Here is a 17995-nt window from a genome sequence, read left to right as displayed (position 1 = left end):
TAGATTCTTATGTAAATCTTGTATATATTATATTCAATTATACAATTTTAGATACTTTATAAAGATATAAAAATAATAAATATTTATAGCTGTATTTATGTGTAAACATAAACATAAACATAAACTTAAAAACAATAAAGGATATTTCGATTATAAATTGTTCAAAAAAGCGTTTTTGTATCTAAATTTAAGTGAAAACTTTATAAAAATTTAGCTAATTGTTTAATTCAATTATTTTTTTAACTTTAATTTCTTTGGATCTTATTTAAATGTTAGGATGCGCGAAATTGTTGATTATTTTCATAATAAAATAAGTTTAAATTTTTGAATAAAAAATACTTTAAAAAAGAAGCGTACAAATATTTATTTTTTAATTAATTACAATGTGATTCAAAATTAATGCAAATCAAATAAATAAATAGATGAAATAAATTTCAATATTAAATGAATAAGGAACAGCAGAAATTTCGCTTGCCGTCGCTTGACAACTTCTGAAAAGAAATAGCTAAAGTGATAAAAACAGGCGGAAAGTAGCTGAGAGAGAAAAAATGGGCAGCACTGGCTGCTTGTTTGTGTGCCTTGTGCTCGCCTGTCGCCGTCCGTTGTCCTGACGATCGTCGTTGTCGCTGTCGTCTGCAGTTGTTGTCAGTTTTTGCTCAGCAACAGTAGCAGTAACAGCAACAACAACAACAACTATCGATCACTGGCAATCGATCAAGCATTTCGCGTACATTATCCGAGATGCGTGGGATAATTCTGTTCTAATTTGTAGCCAAGCGGCCGAAACTGCAACTGACGTCAGTTGGCCAAAAGAAACGTGGCAAGCGTCGGCCCGCGGGGGGGAGGGCAAAGAGCAGAGAGCTGGCTTATCGTTATCATTAGGCAAGTGGCATGCAAAGCACGCACCACATACACACACACACACACACACGCACACTCGCGCACACCCTCGCATACACATTCGCATAATTGACTATTTAAAATGCAAAAGGAAGTTCTAACTGGTCAGTCGGAAGAGCGTGTGGTGTGTGGCGCAGAAGTTGAACTTCCGTTGCTGCCACTTGTTGCTTGCACTTGTCTCAGCACCGTCACCGCCCCCAACCTGGCCCCCTGCCCCCTCGAGCTGGACACTTCTTCCTCAGTGGGCCAACGGGCAACGTTTGCATGCAAATGAGCTGGGCGCGTGGCCCTTTGGGTAATCAGGTGAAATGGTCACGACCTGTTAATCGTTTTATGATTGTAGCGGTGCTTTTGTTTCCTGTTTGGCCAAGCAGCGGCAACGGTAAATTCGTGCAACACTCGCTGCAACTGCAACAACAGCAACTTGCCAACGTGCCACAGGCAAAACCCTTTTCCTTTTGTTTGGCTCATTTTTATTTAAATTGTAACGCACCCGCTGAAGACAGACGTCTGGCAAAGCGATTCCGATGCCGATGCCGATGCCAATGTCGATGTCGATTCCAAACCCAAACCCAAACCCAATCCCAATCCTGAACAGCTTATGCGTTATTCATGAGCTGCATACGAAACATTTTCGAGTTTTGCCTCTGCCAATTGGCAATTGGTGCAACGTTTTCGACTCCGACTCTGACTTTGACTTTGGCCAACGCGTTGGCGTTCCGACTGCCGAGCAACCGGGCAGCCGGGCAACCGGTCAGCCAGGCACTGGTTAAGTGCTTCATTGTCACCCCCAGCGCCCAATTAGACACCTGAGCTGAGCTGCAGTTGTCGCCTGTGCTCGTCTTATCGCCTGCTCGCATTTGTAAGTCGATTAGATGCCTTGCCACCGCCTGTTGCATGAACATGCAACAGCCACAACAACTGTTGATTTACTCAAAACGATGCAACTGACTCCATTTAAATGAGACCTCAATTCAAATTTGTTACATGATAACCCACGGAATTTGTTCGCATTTGCGAATCTGTTTGTCACTTCGTTATGTTTTTTAAGCACACTCCTATTTCTGTAAATAGACTTATAAATAGACTTTATTTAAGGCGCTTTAAATAAAAATATGTAAAATATACTTAGAATATTATACTTAAATAAATATTGTAACCTTCAAAATCGTCTAGGTCAACTCAACCCCCTTTCGTGCGCGTTTTCACATACTTTAAAGTAAGTTCATGGTAAATAGTTAGCATGAAATTAATTTATTCTAACAAGCTGGTTACAACTGAACGTTGTCAAATGTTTATTAAGCGATTCAACGGGAAACTGTCCGTAAACATTGTTTGATGCTGCCAGATATGCAATACATAACAGTCTGGCAGCCCTGTAACTGAAACCTACTGCCAAATGCAGCTGAACTGCTTGCCTCATTTAAGGCAGGCAATTAACAGTAGGATAAGCAGAAAAAGGAAGAGAAGCTTCTTCGGTTAAAGTGGCTGTTAACTTTGACAGCAACAAAAGCCAGAAAGCTTGAATAAATAAACAAGTAAATAAAACCATCACGTGTGCTCATTGTCAATTCCTTAATTTCTATTCGCAATTGCAATTAAGCGGAATTTTTTGCGCCCAAATAACTTAAAGCATTTTTAAGAGTTTAAAGAAATCCGAAACACGTTTCGTCTTTGACCAAAATACTAAACACAATTTACATATTTAGACAATATAATTTTAAGGCTTTGGCCGAGCAGCAGCTCTATAAATACTCCCCGTTGTATTCTGTGCAGCCAAAGTGGCTGCCAAACAGCAAATCAAAAATGTTCGAAACGTAAATGGAACAAACATTATAAGCAGACCCGGCTAAAAATACAATACCATACAGTTGCATATAGTAAATGGCTTATATAGTGTATATATCTATGAGCAGATGCTGCCGTTGCTGAAGTTTTGAAGGTGAACTTTGTGGATTTGGTTGCGATTGCATAAGTGGAGCAGCGGGCAGAACTGCATACAGTTCCAGCCTTTGCACTGGCATAAACGCACGTAAAACGCTGGCGAAACGCGCACAAATAATTAAGTATTGGAAATGCTGAGAAATTCCAAGGAAAATGCAACACGCAGCAGAAGACTGCAAAAAGTTGTTCCCAGCTGAGACACCAGCAAGAACAAGAGAAAAGCTAGTGTGTGGGGGGAGGGAGGGCAGGTTGGCTGGGCTTCGGGCCAGACTAGCTGACGTGCAGCTAGAAATACAGCCGGACTGGAGCCAGCTGCAAGCTCCTGATAACTGGCCACATGGGCGTAGAAACAGGGGTTAGATAAATATTGCATAACAGTTCTGCATGTTAAACATTATCTGTTATGTTAAGTAATGCTCTTAACATATGCAAAGCTTTTGCCTGTTAACAGTCTGTAGCAGTTGCTTGCTTACAGAGCAAAATGCTTTAATGCTAACAGCTTGACGGTTGTGGGAATTTATTTATTTTTTCTTTCAGGAGTTCAGTATTTGCTATAATGCAGAAAGTGGAGCGCTGTTAGCATATTTAAATATTAAAATTTAAATCATTGGCTTGCTAACAGTCATTCTTATGTATGACCACATGTTAAATGGCTGTAAATAATTAATTATGTAACTTGCCTAACAGCTTGTTGTTAACATTTGGCAGCACATTCCCCTTAAGAGCATACAACATTAAACAATTTAAAGACTAGACTCCATTCATGTTGATGTTACATGACAAGAACCAACTTTTACCCACTTTTAACTTTAGACTGTTTACACTTAGAAGCCTGAAAATTGTTAAACGTAAAAGTAAAGCTGTAGCTAAGCTTTTGGTAGAGAAGTAATGTATGAGTGTATGCTAAATCATGTTAAGGGTCTGTTAGTCGACGCTGGTGCACGCTGGGAGTTCTTGTTGACCCCTAAACTACGCTTCTGGCTTGATCTTCAGTCAATACCAATTAGTAAGCGCTGCACAGCGCACATCTATACAATTGTGAGAACCTTATGGCCAGCGTGTGAGTATGATGAAATGTCAGATGAGGCAACGGAGCTGAAGATGTAGCTGTAGCTGGTAGCTGTAGCTAGAGTCGGAGCTGGTGCACCCGCTGCGGGGTCGAGCCATATAGAGCGGGCAGCCAGCCAGGCTAGCAGGCTAGCAGGCTGGCGGCCAGCGAGCGTTCTATTTTGACAGTCATTATGATTAATTTAAATCATTAGGCAGCCTAGGCAGGTAGAGCGTTGTGCGTTGTGCGTTGTCCAGTTTGAGTTGCGAGTCTTGAATCCAGATTTTAATTAAATGCAGGCGGGCGCAGTAGCATCACTTGTGGACTATTCCTATTCCGCGGAAGAGACAAGCTGGCGACAACGGCTGCCCAGACACGGAGCAAGGCTGCTGAAGTCTGGAAAAGGCAATGTTTGCCATTTGCAGCGGGGAACGAGCCAGGAATGCGTCGATGTTGCTGCTGTTGCTTCTGTTGCTGTTGCTGTTGCTGTCGGTGGCTTCGTCTCGATTATCAACTGGGAGCAATAACTGGCCACTGGCCACTGGCCACTGTATCGATGGATGGATTGTTTGGCAGCTCGACTGTATCTGTTAGTCACTGCACGTGGCCAGTGCGCTGGTGCAGCGTTTTCTTGCGAACGGCTATTTAAGGACATTGCGCAAATACTCAAGACTCGGGACGAGCTGAAGCGGCGGCGGCATCAGCAGCAGCAGCAACGCCACCGCCGCCACCACCACGCAAATCCTCTAGAGCATTTGCTGACCATATTGGCCCTCGCCAACTGAAATTCCTGGCATAGTTTAAGTGTATCGCTTTTTGTGCGCCTAGGGGGACTCGGTCGCTGGCAACTGAGATTCAACTTCGATGTTTGCTCAAAATAACAAATTAACTTAATCAGCGCTGATAAGCAACAAAATGGCCGTTCGGCGATGTGCAATGGATAATTAAAAACTCAATCACGCAGCGGCAACAAATAAAATAAATAAATAACAAAAATAAAAAAGAAACAACAACAATAACGTTAACGTTTACTTTAACGTTGACGCGATACGCGATACGCGCAAGTGGGCGGAGTTGGCAGCCCCAATGCGATCTATGCGTCGGCGCAGCCAATCAAATGCACGCAAATGGCAGATGTATGCACAAATGAGTGTTGTAATTTATGCATACAAGGTGTCTAGCGAGAGAGCACGAGGGACCCACACACACACACATACACACATATACACGCACACACTCGCATATTGCTATATACATAAGCTATCAGTGCGCTTAATTAATTAAGCCATAAAGCTGCACAACAACAAAAAAACGCAGCTCTTATATACTAAGCGCTCTCTTTGACGCGCGCAATAAAGAGAAGCGCGTTGTTCTCTCTCACTCTCTGCTTAGCTCGCTCTCTCTCTTTGTCGCGCAACCGGTTGTGTGGGCATGCATGCTCCAAGTTTGGAGCAAACATTGATCGCCGCTGCGCCGTCGCTTGCCATACGCGTGCTTTGTTATTAGGTATTTGCACGCCATCTGAAGCACAACGAAGGCAACAATCGATCGCAAAGTTAGCTCGAGACCAAATATACAAAACAACAGAAATACAAAAGCAGCAGCAGCAGCAGCAGCAGCAGCGGCAGCAGCAACAACAACAACAACAGCAACACTCACGCGCAGTTTTCGCTACGTTTCGAATTTGGCAGTACCACATTAAATCAGCAAATAAAGCAAAAAAGACTAAAACAAGTGCCAAGCATCTCTCCAGCGCAGCGACAAATAAGTCAATACAAAACAAAACCAAAAAAATAAAAACAGCAACAACAATAACAACAGCAGCAGCAAAAAACAACAGCAAACAGTTACAAATTTCAAATGTGCAATTCATGAATTGCATTTGCAAACGCAACTTAAACGCATTTATCAACATTTTGGCGCATTTGCATAGCGAATTCAAATTTGCGCGCGCGCACACACACAAATCTTGTGCAACACTGCGACTGTTAAGCGCCTGTTAAGCTGCCTGTTAGTTAGCAGCAGCAGTTGTCAGTTTTTCTTGTGTGCTTGCGCCGCGTGTGTGTGTGCGTGCGTGTGCTGCAACCCGAAAGTTTCGTGAATTAATTGTTAATAATAATACAAATATATTATTCATATATTATTGTTATTTATAACAAGCTGCAGCGCGTGCAGCAAACGGCGTTCGTGTTAATAACTGCAGCGCCAGCAACGGCAAGCTGCGCAAACAGCTGACGGCAGCGCCAGCAACTGGCGGCGGCCACAACAACAACAGCGCGCTCGTGTGTGTGTGTGTGCGCTTGTGTGCGTGCGTGTGTTTGTGCGTTCTTAGTGTTTATTTTTGGAATTAAAAAGCTAGCAGCCGATTTGTGAGGCAAAACTAAAGCTAAAGCTAAAACCTAAAATCGAATCAAACAAAAAAAGTGTGCCGCAGCGGCAATAATAGACGCGCGTGGTGCCTTGGATTTATTGTACGGCTCCACGGTGGATAACTTTTACCTGAGAATGGATCCCACGCGCGGTGACGCGCGCTATAACATAAACTACTCTATGAGTAGTATAGGCTTAAGTCTGGCCGATCAGGCCGACATGTATGGCAATCCCGCGGTGGCAGCGCTTGGCGGTCGTCCACCCAGCGGCGGTTTGCTTCAAAGCATGGGCGGCGGCGGCGGCGGTGGCGCGGGCCTAGCCATGCAGCGTCCCAATCCTGCGGCGGTGGCAGCAGCGGCGGCGCAGCAGCAACAGCAACAGTGCCAAACGCTGGGCAACAGCCAAACGCACAGTCCGCAGCATCAGCAGCAGCAACAGCAGCAGCAGCAACAACAACAACAGCAGCAGCAGCAACAGCAGCAACAACAGGCGCGCGGCTTAAAGCGCAGCGGCAGCGACTGCTACGAGGATCATCGGTCAAGCGGCGGCATGACGCTGCAGGGTCTGGACAGCTGCGCCGCTGGCAGCGTCGCCAGCGGCGGCGTTGACGTCGACGGCGTCGATGGCTACAACGCGCTGCCCAATAAGAAATCACCGCCCGCCAATGGCAAAAAGACAAAGGGACGCGTCAAAATCAAAATGGAGTACATCGACAACAAGCTGCGCCGCTACACGACCTTCTCCAAGCGCAAAACGGGCATCATGAAGAAGGTAGGCATCTATAGGCACAAGCCCAATCATCTACTAATCGACCCCAAATCTCCCAAGACATACGAGAATTACCTGTTGTTAGTTTCTGCTCACGCTTTGTAAGCTACAAATATTTGATAGTTTATCTGTTGTGTGACTAAATATGTAAAAGCTTAGACAGAGCGAAGATAGTAGTTATCTGTCCTGTGGCTCCAAGAATACATCTACTTAGATTAATCTTTAAAAAAAAGGCACACAACATTATTTATAGGTACATGTATTATTTCTTTTTTTGTTCATTATGTCTTAGCTCGGATTTAGTTTTTACTCTAGTTTTTACTCGACAATAGATATAGATTTTTAAATGCATGAGATGCTTGAAGCCAAAGATTATTAAATCCAAGAAAATATATTTTGTTTTAAAATTAGAAAAAATAAAAAATAATAAATTTACTAATTTTTGTATGATAAGATAAGGCTTCCAGAAAATTAATTTTTTATATTATTATTTGAGCAAACCCTATATGGAGATTAGTTATGTCAATTTAGAAGTTTAATTTTTATGGACACAGTTTTTGTCGAGAAATTCTGTTTATATTCCCCCATGCTCGCGCTTTAACCTGTTGTGAATTATAGGCGCATACTGTTGTTTTCTTTTGCAGGAGTCTTTGTTTTTCTTTTTTCTTGTTAATCTTAAGGTTTTAGAATCCTTTTTTGTTTTGTTAGGGGGAGTTAGCATATGTGTAGGCAGCCTGCGAGTGTGTAGCACGTTTTGAGCGCATGTGCAATTAATAAATGCTACCGAATCCTCAATTCACTCTGGAGTCAAGTCAAGTTGCTGCGCCTCTGGCATTGTTCTGCGTCTGCAGTCCGCAGTGCTTTATCGTTGTGTTGCCATCGTGCTCAACCTGAGCTCCTTAATCCGCCCAACGCCGCCGTCCCCTCCGTCTGTTGGCCAACTGTTGCCTGTTTGCTTTGGCGGCGGCGGCGCTGTGTAAGCGCGGTAGCCACGATTCCGATTCCGATTCCGAATTTCCCTTTGTTTTCGGCTTCATAAAATGTTAATTTGCCGGCCGCGCAATTGCATTCAAAGCGCAGCCCAATACCAATACCTTATGGCTATACCTACAAATACTTATATATATGTATATGTATAAATATATATATGTATATATGTGGCTATAGCAATCGCAATTGCCGTCCTGTGCTGCATTTGCTGTTGCGTGCCGCCTGGCCTCATTGTCATGCGAAGATGCAACTGCCACTGCCACTGGCTGTGCCTGCTTCTGCTTCTTCTTGCTGGCCTCCATCCTAGTCCGCTTCTTGGTCAAGTTTTTACCTTCTTTCAAATGACCAATTTTCACACGCAAACTTACATAATGCGCCGCTTGGCTCGCATATGAAATGCTTAACATTTTTAAATAGACTTCTTGGCCTCAAAGTCGCTACGATCAAAATACAAAAAAAAAGAGGGGAAAAAAATGGAAAAATCGCCAGCGCTAAATCACGATCTCAGCACGATCTTAACTACAACAACAACAGCAAAAATCTTATGAAATATTTTGGTTTCAAACGAGACAAAATGTAAAAAGGAAAAACTTTAAAGTTGGCCTCGAAGCGGTTTATACCCTTGCCTAACTGGGCGTGTGGGTGTCTCATCAGAAAGCTAAGCACAGCTGATTCAAATATTACCTAAGCAGGATTCCAAATAAATGTCTTGGAATTTCTTTATAATGTAGTTTAGTCTTTACGATTACAAAAAGTTAAATGGATTGTGATGTGAGGAAATCAAATTCAATAACCTACAGAATATATTCTAAGGTCGAACATTTTTAGTCAGACTTCAGATTTGCTTGATTTAAATAATATTTAATATTTGTAATTGAAAAAACAACTGTTTCGCGTTTTTTTATAACCTTCAAATTCAAAACACATATGATTTCTTCCTATCTGTTTAGATAGACAGATAACTTGAATGTAAAGATTCTATGTTTAATTTTATTGTTTTTGGCTTCGACCCTTTTCATGCTTTTTCAAAAGCTTCCTAAGATTGAGGCACACCCAAAATTTGTTAAGCTCTTTTAACTTAAATTCTTCTATTCTTTTTATGGAATATGAGAGTAAGGCAAATAACGTAAGCAATAACTCTTTAAGTGCCTGAAGACTTTGTCACAGAAAAAAATAGAAGAATTTTGTATAGTTTTTTACAGTTTTAATCTGCTGAAATTTAAAAATAATTTTACTAAGTTTTTGACATTAACATGAGTTCAGTTCTGAGTTTGAGCCCCAGGCTGGGTTATGCTGGCCACTGGCCCCCCAATGCCTTTTGGAAGCAAGGATAATTATGTCTAACCAATAAGAAATAAACAGAGATGGCTAATAAAGCTCATAAAATATTATAAATATTTTTTCTAAACTTCGGAAATTGCCAAAATTAACGAATTTACTTAATTCTAGAAATTCTAAAAATTAAAATGAACTATTACTTCTATTATTATTATTCCAATTACTTATAATTTTACTATTATAATTAGTATTATTGTTATTCCTATTATCAAATATGCCCTAAATTTGACAACTTTGGATCGTCGTTAAAGTTTCTTTAAAAATGTTGCGACTTTTTGAAGTTTTTTCGTTGATTTCGTTTCGAGCGCCTTGCAAAAATATTTGACCCCAGAGACATAAGTTTCTGTTGCTGTTTTTAGCTGGCGACTTCTGTTGTTATTGTTGTTGTTGTTGTTGTTGTTGTTGTTGTTGCTGGCCTGGCTTGCTATGGGGGCCCTACTTATGACAGGCGCGCGCCTCTTGACAGGGACAAAACTTTTGTTATATATTTTTAGTGACTTTGATGTGGCCCTCATCGATGTCCACGCCGTGGACAGTTGACAGGCAGACAATGGATGCGCTTGGCGCTACACACATACACACACACACATACACAGGCATACGCACACACGCACACGTCCTGGCTACAAATTGCGGTTATTGAACCTGATCAGCTCAGCTCAGCTGGGTTGGCACAGGCAGACGCCACAGTGCCGAAAGCAACCTGTGTCCAATACCAATTTTGGTCATTTAGCAAAAGCTACTAACAGAAAGCAAAAAAAAAAAAGATCTGATCTTCGCGTGGGCGATTGGCCCAAAAAGGCCAAAAGTGAAAAGTGAGCTAATGTCAACGCAATGATCTCATTTGAAGGCCTGGCCTAATTGCGTGGGCTGAGTTGTTGCTGCTTCTTCAAAAAGTCTGCATAAAATGCAGGGGCTGTCTGTCTGTGTGTTTCTGTGTATGTGAGTGTGTGTAGCACACACGTGTGTGGCTGTCTGTCCCACTGTGTGTCTGCCTGTCCGCCTGTCTGCCAGCCTGACTGCCTGCCCTGTCGTTTGCCATGTAAAACGCTTGCAACAATGGGGCACCGCCAGAGGCAGGCGCAAAATGCCGCCAAAAGGTGTTAAATTGAAATCACGAGGCGCGCAGACCTGAGGCCAAGCTGGGGGCCAAGCATTGGCTTTGGCTTGGGAATTGTTTGCGTCTTGTGGCCAAGCACGGAAGCGTATTGATACCCGTAGCAGCGGCAGATTGTGCACAGATAAGCCAACCGGGCACAGCCGGCACAGGGCCGACAGTTTGGCTGCGTCGGCTCGCCTTTTGGCCACATGCAACATGCAGCAGCAACAGCAACAGCAGCAGCAACAGAAGCAGCAGCCGATGCAACAGCGGCGGCAGCAGCAGCAGCAACAATCGCCTTCTAACAAATGACTCTGCCGCTCGCTGCGGTCTCTGGGGCTTGTCCTGTCAACAGCCTGCCCCCGCCCAGCCCTAGCTGCGTCGTGTCCTTTTGTCTTTGTGTTCGAAATTCAAATTGACATGAATTGTTGGCCCGCTGACTGCTGCTCGGCCCGGCCTAGTCCCAGACCCCAGTCCGCAGTCCCGGTTGCAGACACCTACTCAGCGGCCCGGGCCGTGTCAATTGTTTGCATTTACACATGTTACACATAAAATTGGCAGCCACTGGCAACAAGAGGCAGCAAGACCAGTCTCACTGCCACGTCAACAGCGACAACAACAATGTGCACAACAATTTCATTAATATTAATAAATGCTATGAGCGCGCGCGTTTTGCGCGCGTTTCTTGCGCGATTCCCTCGCTAGCGAGTTATTTATGCGCTCAAAGCCATTGGCTCTGCTCGGCTCTCTGCTCAGCTCTCTGCCAGGCATCGTAGTAGACAGCAACTTTATCGCCTTAGAGTAATTACGAGCTGTTGATAGGCAGCTTAAGCTACCGTCTCGCGGCCTGGAGCAGGCCGCTTTCAATATCTGCATTAGAGATGAGCGCGTGATTTAGCTCACGAAATGTTGGCGCTGGCAGAAGGAAAGGCTGGACAAAATGCTTAGCAAGTATCCTACTATTTAGTTTAATCTGCTTCCTAAAAGTTGGTTCGAACTGCAAGCCGAACCACCAAAATTTATTTACATTCGGCAGTCTGGGCTTTTCTATAAGAGTTTACAAATTTAAAAAAACAATATTTTTAAAATGGAATTAAACTAAAAATAAACAAATTTTCATTTCATTAATAAAATTTTTGTCACCTTTGAGTACAGAAGAGAAAATTGATATCTAAAATATATCATTATTTAAAGCAACAAAACCTTATTCAAATAATAAAGTCGAATATCGTTATCTCATCTACCCATGATTATCTTTTGAATGAAAATATCAATCTTTTTTGGTTACTGCCAAGTATGCCAAGTATCTATGCCTATCTTTATAGTAAGTAAGATTAGTTAGTTAACCATTAATTTAGTACATTTGCCATTTAATAGTCGTAATTATGTTTGCCAGAATACAGCAATATTGTATTTGGTCTCACGTGGCCAGCTCCAAGAATTTGGTAGCTGCAGCAGCATTTGGCCTGATCTGTTATCGCTGCAACATAATCGCATAGTTTAACTGAAAATTTATGTGCCGCTTTTAGCTAAGGGGCAGACTACGTGTAGTAAACACAATTTTAACCACACTTCCTCTTCTCTCTCCCTCTCTCTCTCCATGCCCGTGCAGGCCTACGAGCTGTCGACGCTGACTGGTACTCAGGTGATGCTGCTGGTGGCCAGCGAGACGGGTCACGTCTACACATTTGCCACGCGCAAGCTGCAGCCGATGATAACGTCGGAGGCGGGCAAACAGCTGATACAGACGTGCCTCAATTCGCCGGATCCGCCGAGCGTTGGCGGCGGAGATCAGCGCATGTCCGCGACGGGCTTCGAGGAGACGGAGCTGAGCTACAACATCGCCGACGAGGACTCCAAAGTAAGACAATTGATTTACGGCCATCACGGGCACGCTCATCTCGCACACCCCCAGGCGCCGCCCTCGCACTACAGCCTGGAGCAGAGCCTCATGCAGTCCGGCTACAGCGGCGGCCAGGCCTCGCCCCTGTCGCATGCCCAAGCTTACGGCGGACATGCGCACCATGCGCATGTGCCGCATGTGCCGCCGCCGCACTCCACACACTCGCACATGTCCCATACGCATGCCCAGCGCTAGGGCCACGCCCCTGCTCCTCTAGATAGCTATACTTGGGCCTACAATTAGGTATAGTTGGGTGCGTGTATGCGTATGTGTGTGTGTGTGTGTGTGTGTGTGTGTGTGTGTATAGGCAGCATTGCAAGTTTAACATTAGCAGATCCAAAGTGCAGAATTTGGCCATGAATTGTCACTGCAAATGTAATGGGTTGTGGTGATTGGGCCAATTGACGATCTCGCCGCTCGTTTTGTTGTTTAGCGTAGTGGGCGTGGCAGCTCATTTTAAACATATTTTGTTTATACTAGTCAAAACTCTTACTTAAAGGCGACTGTGCCATAGCAAAGCTACAGCTCTCATATATAAATACCCATAGCAATACCAATAGCCATAACTATCATATATATACATATATATATATATATAAATCATCAGCTGCAGCTACCTAATCAAATCGTACCGTATCGAACCCAGTGCCATCAATCTCTAACGTTTCTACCAGACAAATCCCCGTGCAGACACCACTTGGGACACACCGAACAGGCAAAGTAAATAGAAAAACACATAGCCGAGACTGCTTTAGTTAGTCCTTAAGCATAAGTGCAATAAAATGAACTAGCAAAGAACTAGATGAACTAGAAGAACTAAAAGAACTAGACAGAGACAACACTCTATAAAGATTTGCTGCGCAGAGTCTACATAAAAACTAAACTACATTTCGTTAGTTATGATCTTAACTGTGTTTTTTTTTTTTGTTTGTTTAATAATTCGTTTAGCAAATGTTTAGCGAGGCGGCGTCCGGCGGCGTCCGGCGGCCTCCTCCAGTGCGATGAGCGTGCTCTAACCGAACCTAAAAAAAATCATATTTATATATAGTAGTTGCAAACTATTATTATTTTTTGTTTTGTGTGAAGAAATGATCGTCGTTTTAGCTTAAACTTAGCGCTATTAATAATTTATAGTTATGTTTATTTAATTTTTCTTTTAGCTATTTTGTTTTTATTGGCTTATATATCATTCGATTCGATTTGCTAGCTGGGCATTAGCCATCAAATGTGGCACAGCTACTGAATATATCAATTTGCATAATCTTATTTTAGGCAAATTTAACTTAAGCTTAAGTTTATGCGTGGCAACTTAAATGAATTCAATTATGATAAATATATTAAGAATTTTTGAAATGTATATACAAATGTGAAAAAACTAATTCAAATTTCTCTAAACAAAATTCAAGCTCATCATTTCCTGCTATGCATAAACTTGAATAGTTACCAAGTGTAAAGAAAATTGAAAAAACGCCCAATTAGCAAATCGAGTCCTAAATTTTACTTACCCTTTGAGCTGCCTGCTGCTCTCTACTAATATTTATTGTATATTTTTTAATATAAAAACCAAATTACAAAGCAGCTCAAAGCATATGATTCTTATGTGGCATGACAATAGATTATAGAAAATAAAACAATTACGTATTTGCAAGCAATTTAAAATAATTTATTAATTAAAGCGTATTTAAATCATAATTTCATGCTAATTTAGTAAAGTTTGCATTTCTGTCAAACAGAAATACAAAAAATAAAAAAAACGCAAAAAACAAACGCAATTCTCTAATAAATACTCGTAGTTAAATTAATTTTAAATGCTTGTGCAATTAGCTAAACAAACACGAAAAACAAAATACTCTTTAAAAGACACACGACACAAATAACCACAAGTTATTAGGCTAAGCGAAAGACATATATGTTTACAAATCCAATATAGTAACTATATAAATGCATATATATATATATATATATATATATATATATATATATTTTATTTAGCGCAATATTATAAATTAATAAAAAACGAGAGTAAAGAAAATTATAGAATTACGCAACCTCCTCCTGATTATCCTGAACGCAATTTCCCCCAAAAAATTGGGCCTTTAACTAGTTTCACAGTTTTCAATTTTCAATTTTCAAGAGCAAGGTTAAGAGCTTTACATAACCAGCCACACGAGCTGCCAGTTTCTTGTTAACCTACACGCGAAAAAAAAAACTTAAAAAAGAAAAATATTATCCAGCTGGCGAGTGGGCAGGCCCAGCAGCCGAATGAATTTGTATCTATCGCCATTGGCTTTGGCTGTATCTGTATCTGCATATATACGTTTGTATCTGTATCTGCTGAGTTTCATCATTGCGTTGTAAAAGCTTCCGCTTGTACTAGGTGAAGTGCCCACTCGATGGGCTTGCGGGGCACTGAGCGGGGTGCTTATGAACAATAGACTCGCTGATAACTGCATGTGGGTTTTGCGTGTGACGCTTGTGACGTCATGAAGAGTTCATAAATCGATCAACAACAATTGGCTCCTCGAAGAGTCAAGTCATGCATCAGCAGTTAGCTAACCCAGCACCGCTGTCCCGCTCCGATCTTGGCATGCAAATCGCGGGCTCGCGGCATTTTCAATGCCAGGCCAGACCAGGCCAGGCCAGGCCGGGCCGGGCCAGCTGCCAGTCGCGTAGGCTTCATCGCATCTCTTTGCGGCCCGATGACGTGTGCCACCGAGAGCCACTCTTTTCGGCTGCTCGACTGTGGCCCCAACAACAAACAGCTGTCGTTTCATTCGTTTCATTCGCTTCATTCGCTTCATTCAGCTCCAACTTGGAGACGATGAATGAACGCCAAGCACAACGGCAGCAGGCACCACGCAAATGTTGTGGGTGTGACACCAACGCCGCTTCGGGTCACAACAAACACAACAAAGAAGTAGGTGTGCTTCTCAAGCTTGTGCTTGACTACATGATGCCCTGTAAAAACATATTCCTGAGTCTCGTTCGTAAATGCATACTATGATTTTTGCTTAGTGACAGTGACAGTTGAGTTTGCAAATCCAGTTGATCCTCATTTTAATATTCGAAGTTTGCCTAGTAATGACTGAGATTGATTGCACTTTAATTAATTTGCTTGAAATATGATAAATTTCACACTTAAGCTAAGTTCCACATTTTAAACATTTTTTCTTTTCGTTTGTTAGAGCAGCTGTCCAAATTTCTGACCAATTGATCCTACTTAAAGTCTCTAGGTTTCTACTGTAATTTGCCTCTTTAATGTTTAATTTTATTTGTTTGCTTGGGCAATAGAAAGTATATTTGAAATTTTAGTTTAACTGCAATTGTATTCACAATTTTTCTCACCCCACTCTATATGTAGACTCTATATATCCTGTTTTCCTAAATGTTATTGGGCATTTCAGTAAATTCTCGCCAGCATTATCTGCTTTTAAATTCCTCGAGTTCTGCTTGCTCGAAAGATACCTTCGTTTAGTATTTTGCATACCCATTTCAAATGTGTTGTCTTACAGGGTATTTGGCAGGCACGTCATCACTATTTGTTATTATTACTGCTGCTGCTGCTGTTGCTGCTGTTGCTGCTTGGCTAGCCAGCTGACTGATAAACTTCATAGCTTGTTATTGCCCGGGGCTGCTGTAGGTCGTTCTCTGACACTGCCGCCAACTCCGAGTCCAGCCAAGGTTAATTGTCCGCATGCAGTGGGTTGCTCTTTCAGTTTGTTTTTGTTGCTGCTGTTGCTGTTGTTGGGCAACTTTGCGCCACTTTATACAATACTTATGTATAGCAAACTAATATGCGTAGCTTTTGGCTGCGCGGGTGTTTGCCTTCTTTGGTCGCTCACCTGCGCATCTTAAACGCCCACGCCCACCGAAATGTACGTATACAAATCACAAAATACGAAATGTTGTAAGTTTATTGGCTTTAGCTTTTATTAGTATACTTTTCAAAGTGTTTGCTGATCGTGTGCAGTGACCCTTTACAATTTTATTTTTGTTTTTCTGAGGTACAGTTTGTGCTTTAGGTTAAATGTTTGAGCCTAACATTTTTTATGGCTATAATTTTAACATATTCTGTTGGGTAGATTTTTACGTTATTTAATATGTTTTACAGTTTCTTAACCATCATTTGAATTTTTTTGTTTGTAACTTTGTCAAAGCTCAAGAATTTGTACATTACATTTTATATTTTCTGTATTATTTTGTGAAAGCAAAATAAAATATGTTTGGATAGATTTCTGTTTTTTTTTCCAAAGGTTTTCTCGTAGTTTTCGTGACTGTTTGTTTTTTTATTTTTAAGTTTAATCTGCCCTTCTAATTTTTTATAAATATTTATAAAGTTTGGTTTCTTCAAAAGAATAATTCAATTTAATAAAAAATAAATACATCTCGTAAATCTAGCTTTGGGCTTATCAATGGCACATGGAAAGTATTATTCAGAAATAATCTTCCTAATTATACAAATCAAGAAAGTTGTAAAATTTCAATAATTTTTAAATTGAATTTAATTTTTGTTAACTTGAATATTCTTGACAACTTTTAAGTAATGCTGCAACTCATGTAATCAAATGTGAACTCCTTTCGAGCTAAAATTAGCGTATATTGGAGCCAATTCGAACAATGCGAACTCCTTGAACTATTTCAAGTTGTAGCACACCCAAAGTCCACCTCCTCGCGCAGCAACTCCTCCAACTGCTTGGCTCTTGTCCACAAACTCACACACACACACACACACACACACACGCACACACACGGACACACATGTTCTTGGCCCCCTCTACGGATCGAACCTGGGCACACTAAGAACATATCAGTTTGAGAAATTAAAAGCATTTTGCGGTTCGGCTGACTATCGCAGCCGCGTGCCGCTCGAGCCTCTAACGACATTTCAATGATTTGCTGCCCCTGTTGCGGCTGCTGCTGTTGCTGCTGCTGCTGTTGCTGCTGTTGTTTTTGGGGCCAAGCGTCACCAAGTTGGCCACGTGCGCAGCACAAGGCAGCGCGACAGGCGAAACAGACGGCACAAAAGCATTTGCAATGCTCGCCGATTACGTACGAGGGCGACCTCTGTCAGTGGCCGGCCAGTGGCGGTTGCCATCGCGAGCCGCCACCAACAACGCAACAACGCAAAGAATCTTGCGTGGTCCGAACCAGCGACTGCGTCTGCAGCATGGAGCTGGACGGCTGCGGATGCGGTTGTAGCTGGAGCTGGAGCTGAATTTTGTGTTTAAGCCGCCGCGCGTTGAGTTCTGACCACATGCCGCCACAATGTCCTCTTAATTTCCTAGGCCGCAGCTGTGCGATAATATCGTCGCGTTGTCCTCGCAGCTATCTCCCTCTAGCTGCCACCCTGCAACCCGCTCTCGTTCTCGCTCTGGCTCTCTCTCTCGCTCTGTCTGTCTCTGTCTGTGGGCTGTTTTTTAATTCAACTGATTGTACTGCAGCTTCTGGAATTCGGCATTTCTTAAAGCCGCACATTGTGCGCGTCGGCAACATCTTGAGCCTGAACTGTTGATGCCACCGCTGGTAGGCAGCAAGGTACCTGAACTGCGACTCGCTTGCAACTTCTTGTGGCCGTTTGCCGCCAGCCGGCAGCCGCCTGCCGCCTTCGCAATCTGCAAAACAGAAAGGAAAAAAA

General features: G+C 42.4%; 1 protein-coding gene across 1 annotated transcript in view; it reads left to right on the top strand.

Annotated features, from left to right (window-relative positions):
- Positions 1-5986: 5986 nt before the first annotated feature.
- The window catches only part of LOC115758016 (serum response factor homolog), a 35234-nt gene continuing 23225 nt past the window's right edge, over positions 5987-17995 (top strand). Inside the window, exons 1-2 of the mRNA XM_030698515.1 lie at positions 5987-7033; positions 12070-12318. Coding sequence (XP_030554375.1) covers positions 6398-7033; positions 12070-12318 — 885 coding nt within the window. The 5' untranslated portion in view covers positions 5987-6397. The remainder of the gene's footprint in view (positions 7034-12069; positions 12319-17995) is intronic.

The sequence above is a fragment of the Drosophila novamexicana genome, unplaced genomic scaffold, assembly GCF_003285875.2.
Source record: "Drosophila novamexicana strain 15010-1031.04,08,12 unplaced genomic scaffold, DnovRS2.1 tig00000121-arrow-pilon, whole genome shotgun sequence".
Lineage (NCBI taxonomy): Eukaryota > Metazoa > Arthropoda > Insecta > Diptera > Drosophilidae > Drosophila > Drosophila novamexicana.
Note: the sequence above shows the minus strand (reverse complement) of the source record. Positions and strands in the feature narration are given on the sequence as shown.